This window comes from Galeopterus variegatus, unplaced genomic scaffold (assembly GCF_000696425.1).
Source record: "Galeopterus variegatus unplaced genomic scaffold, G_variegatus-3.0.2 Scaffold3739, whole genome shotgun sequence".
In the NCBI taxonomy this organism is placed as follows: Eukaryota; Metazoa; Chordata; class Mammalia; order Dermoptera; family Cynocephalidae; genus Galeopterus; species Galeopterus variegatus.
Window position 1 is genome coordinate 199,405 of NW_007729850.1, and position 5,219 is coordinate 204,623.

The window sequence follows — 5,219 nt, forward strand, 5'->3', positions numbered from 1 at the left end:
GGCTGTGGTGGGCCACCCACATGGAGGTGATGTTTTTGGCATGCTCCTTTGTGCTGGTGGTGTGCCTGGTTGTGGGGAGTGTCCAGTCCCTGGCTCCATACCTCTGGACCCTGGGCAGGCCCTGAGTTGCTGGCACGGTGTGCCTGGTTGTGGGAGGGGGGTCTGGTCCACTTCTCCATGACTCAGGTCCCCGGGCAGGCCCAAGGCACTGGTGTGGTATGCCTGGTTGTGGGGGGGGGGGGTCCTGGTCCGCGGCTCCGTGCCTCGGGTTACCAAGTGGGTCCCAAGGCACTGGCACAGTGTGCCTGGTTGTGGGAGGGGGTCTGGTCTCCTTCTCCATGCCTCGGGTCCCCAGGCTGGCGGTATGCCTGGATGTGGGAGTGGGACCCAGTCCCTGGCTCCAAGCCTTGGGTCCCCAGGTGGACCTCGAGGTGCTGGCGGTGTGAGTGGTTTGGGGCTGGGGTCCCATCCCTGGCTCCATGCCTCATGTCCCCTGGTGGGCCCCAGGGTGCTGGTGGTGTGCCTGGGCCGGAACTAATTTTTTGTACTTTGCTTACTTCTAAAACAGGGAAACATCCTGTGGGAACCAGTACTTGAGCTCTGTGTTGGGCTAAATTGCTGCTTTGCTGCTGTTTCCCTAGGGAAGGCTTTTTGTGCAGCTCAGGGTTTAATGGTTGACCTTATAGGTACTTCTGGCTCTCCAGAGACTTGATGCACCTGGTTGTGTAGAAACTCTGATCTGGGCCTGAGTTTTTTCATCAAACTGCACCCCATGCAATTCTGCATTCCCGACCAGTCTCCTGTGAGTGGTCCTGTGCTGATTGGGGAATGGATCAGCTGTCCTTGCTGTGTCCCCGTGTTCTCCTGGTGGGCCTGTCTCCCCCACCACCCGTGCTCCAAACACTTCCCATGGGACAGGCCCTGTGCTGGTCCCTTGCGATGACTCACCAGCCTCTGAATGCTTACTTCTAAAACAGGGAAACATCCTGTGGGAACCAGTACTTGAGCTCTGTGTTGGGCTAAATTGCTGCTTTGCTGCTGTTTCCCTAGGGAAGGCTTTTTGTGCAGCTCAGGGTTTAATGGTTGACCTTATAGGTACTTCTGGCTCTCCAGAGACTTGATGCACCTGGTTGTGTAGAAACTCTGATCTGGGCCTGAGTTTTTTCCTCAAACTGCACCCCATGCAATTCTGCATTCCCGACCAGTCTCCTCTGAGTGGTCCTGTGCTGATTGGGGAATGGATCAGCTGCCCTTGCTGTGTCCCGGTGTTCTGGTGGGCCTGTCTCCCCCACCACCTGTGCTCCAAACACTTCCCATGGGACAGGCCCTGTGCTGGTCCCTTGCGATGACTCACCAGCCTCTGAATGGCTTCCCTTTTTAGCTGTTCTGGCTCCTCACTCCTGCATGGGTCCACAGGAACCCTATTAGTGGTCTTGCTGTATAGCTGACCTGAGATCACTTATATTTCATTGGAATAGAAGTACATTTGTAGTTTGATAATGGATATTTCTCATGCTAGATTTTAATGTCACACAAAGTAATAAAGATAGTCATTTTTCACATTTTTTAACAGGGAAACCAGAGAGTAGTAATAAAACTATTGTTCTATTCTTTGTGCTACAAACTAGTGATAGTACTGTAAGTTCCAGATCGTACCCCTGCACTTCCTGAGCTAGAGCCTTTAAAATAAAGGCACAGCCAGGGAGGCTTCTCTAGGCAAGAGCCTTTTCTGATGCCATCGTAAGTATTAGAAGGAAGCATTTAGGAAGTAGAATTTTCTGAACGTAAGAGCTCACATTGGTTCCATACAGAGATTGAGAGCCCCTGAGATAGTTGAGAACTATGTACTAGGATGGTGTGAGTAGTGCTAACAACTTCTACTTTCTTATTTTTAGAGACTCATATATTGTGGTAAATTAGCCTGTACCATCTGACACTTCTGAACCTACGTGTCAGAGTCTCCTCTATGTATTTCTTAAATCCCTTGCTTAGTAACCCAGCTCGTCTTTATTTTGTAGTTCTGTATCTTTCAGTTATGTGCTCTCAAATTTTGGCATTGTGTTTTTCTCATAGTTCTTGGTTTTAGGGTATTAGGAATTGTTTTTGCTTTTGTTGCCAAATAGGAAACTTTTAGCTCTGCAATATCTCGATCTCATCACTAGTTTGAGATATTTATAGCACAAGAGTTAGGAGACTATGGGCTGGCCCGGTGGCGCACTACTACAGTGCGCCGCTTGGGAAGCGCGGTGGCGCTCCCGCTGAGGGTTCGGATCCCACATACAGACCGGTTCCCGCTCGCTGGCTGGGCGAGGTGCGGGCGCAACACCGAGGGCTGCGATCCCGTTGCCGGTCCGGTCCGGTATGGGCGTGACACTGAGGGTTGCGATCCGTTGCCAAGGGCTGCGATCCCGTTGCCAGTCCGGTCCGGTATGGGCGTGACACTGAGGGTTGCGATCTGTTGCCGGACACGAAAAAAGACAAAAAGGAAAAAAAAAAAGAGTTAGGAGACTATGTTTTGGAGTTAAGGAGACCTAAGTTCTAATCCCTCCTCTGCCACTTACTACATACAGAACTTTTAGCATGTTAACTGAAAGTTACCTCATAACAATAACTAACACTTCCATACTGGTCACTGTTTTAAGCTCTTTGCCTCTATTACCTCCTTTAAACTTGACCACAGCCTGTGAGGCTGGTTCTATTAACATCCCTCTTTTACAGCTGAGGAGCACTAGAGCTCTCCTTAAGTCATTTGCCCAACATATCTGGTAAGTGGGAGAGCTGGAATTGGAGTCCTGGTGTTCTGTTTGTGTTCCCCTTATTCCAAACTGACTGATTTATAAAATGGAGATAATTATAGCTTCCTCAAGGATTGTTATAGGGATTGATTCATAAAATTTGCAGACAATGCTTAGTACATAATCACTCAATAAATGGTATCTGTAAGTAGTAGTAAGTTTTCTTTCCTTTAACTATTCCATTCTCTTCCACAGTTTTCCTTCACCACTTTAGATTATTAATTAAAAGGGCTTTATTTTCTTTCAGTCTCTTTGCTATGGTGCTTCTGAAAATCACTGTATTCTAAAGTAGGTTTTGGCAGTAGATCAGAACATACCTCCTGTGCTATAACCAAGGACAGAAAGGATGGTTTTCCAGGCAGCCTTGGGCTGAGGCACAAACTTGCATATTCCTTAGCAGGGTTTTACATGGCTCCTAGTCCTGTCCCCACAAATAGAAGAATGCATGTGGGCCAAGGGTAGACAAATAAGTGATCTTACGATGTGGTATCTTTTCCCTGCCTAAAACCTTGCAGGTTATCTTGGCTATAAAAACAGACACATTAGAGTCAGCTGCTTCTATCAATGGAAGAATACTGAATTATTCTTTTTATTTCTTATAGCTGTTCTAAAGAAATCCAAATGGCAGTTCTGCTGAAATTTGTTTCAGAAGGGGACAATATCCCAGATGCATTAGGTCTTGTTGAGTATCTTAATGAATGGCTTCAGATAATCAAACCACGTGTAAGTTTTACTATAGCCTCTGATTTGTCTGGTTATATATTCATTAACTTGCATTTTATGTACTGCATAAGTATATTAGCCCAAATAAGGGAAAGTTTATATTAAATATAGACATATTTTTACATAAAATTTAGTTTAAGATGAACTTTTGAAAATAAGAAAAGATAACTGACCAACCTATTATTTTCAGTTGTTTCCTTGAGACTGATTTTCCAAAAAGGAAAATCCCTGATTCTTCGTCATACTCATTGTTCATGTTACATTAATTATTCCAGACAGATTCTTATAAGAATATACAAGACTTATTGGAATTCAGGATTTTTTTTAGGGAAGACAAAAGTATTGCAGCATGAGCAATACTGTAGCTGTTGAATATGTATCATAATTAAGAAACTTTTCTATTATGAAATGAGAGCATTATACCCAAGGAAATGAGTTAGCCTTTAGGCATAACAGAAACACCCTAATGCTGGTTAATTTATGCTTTTGCCAAGAAAAATTGATTCAAATCATTAGATACTGATTTTTTTTAACCCCTATCCCTTTTGAGTTTGATTTTACTTAATACACTCCATCTGCAGCCTTTCTGGCAGATCTTTATGATTTGGAACTTGAAGAAATTTATCTTCAGTTGACATGAAGACATAGAAATTTATTACTTTATTTTTCCTTACAATAAAACCTAGCTAAAAATGTCAGAACCCAAAGGAACCCACAGGGAGAATTTCATAATGCTTATGTGTTAAAAGGAGATTTGATGGTAAGTTAAAAGATTAATATGTTGTTCTTCAGTTACAGAGTGATGACCCCACAGCATCTTCCTTGCCATGGAAAATACCAAGTTCTTGGAGATTACTCTTCGGCAGTGGTCTTCCCCCTGCACTTTTTTGATCTGTTTTCAGTTTGTGTCTTATATCCCAAGACACTTACTACTAACACAGCTGTTAAACATTTTATACAAAAATGTGTTTTATCTGAGAATGCATTGGGTAATATTTACTTTTCTCAAAAAATCTGAAAGAAAAAAGGATTAACAAAAGGTCTTTTTGCCATGCTTTTCATCATATACAACAAATGTAAATCTTGTACAATAAAATTTTATTTCCTAAGTAATGTGGTCTGAAATGTATCTTTTTTTAAAAAACTCAAACTCTGTATTTTCCTATTTCTACTTTAATAAATTACCAAAAACTTAGTGGCTTAACGAAACAGAAACTTGTTTTTACTTACAGTTCTAGAAGTCCAAAAATGGGTCTTATTAGGCTAAAATTGGGATGATGGCAGGCTGTATTCCTTCTGGTGGCCCTAGGGGAGAATTTGTTTCCTGCTTGTTCCCAGCTTCTAGAGGCTGCCACATTCTTTGTCTCATAGCCCCTTCTTCTGTCTTCAAAATGAGCAGCTCAGCATCTTCAAATCTCTCTCCCTCTTTAACTTATAAGGACCCTTGTGATTACATTGGGTCAACCCCAATAATCCAGGAAAATTTCCCCATCTCAAAAGAATTTTTGTATAAAAGAAATACTAATTTCCATTTTTGAGTGCCTACTACATACCAGTCACTATTTACACATGATCTTATACAAGGGTACTTTAAAAAGTTCACGGAAAGGGCTGGCCCGGTGGCGCACTGCTACAGTGCACCGCTTGAGAGTGCAGCGGCGCTCCCGCCGAGGGTTCGGATCCCACATACAGACCGGCCGC

General features: G+C 43.4%; 1 protein-coding gene across 1 annotated transcript in view; it reads left to right on the forward strand.

Moving 5' to 3' along the window:
* PSMG2 (proteasome (prosome, macropain) assembly chaperone 2) overlaps positions 1-4,631 on the forward strand; it is a 20,650-nt gene extending 16,019 nt beyond the window's left edge. Inside the window, exons 6-7 of the mRNA XM_008585854.1 lie at positions 3,398-3,518; positions 4,311-4,631. Coding sequence (XP_008584076.1) covers positions 3,398-3,518; positions 4,311-4,409 — 220 coding nt within the window. The 3' untranslated portion in view covers positions 4,410-4,631. The remainder of the gene's footprint in view (positions 1-3,397; positions 3,519-4,310) is intronic.
* Positions 4,632-5,219: the final 588 nt, after the last annotated feature.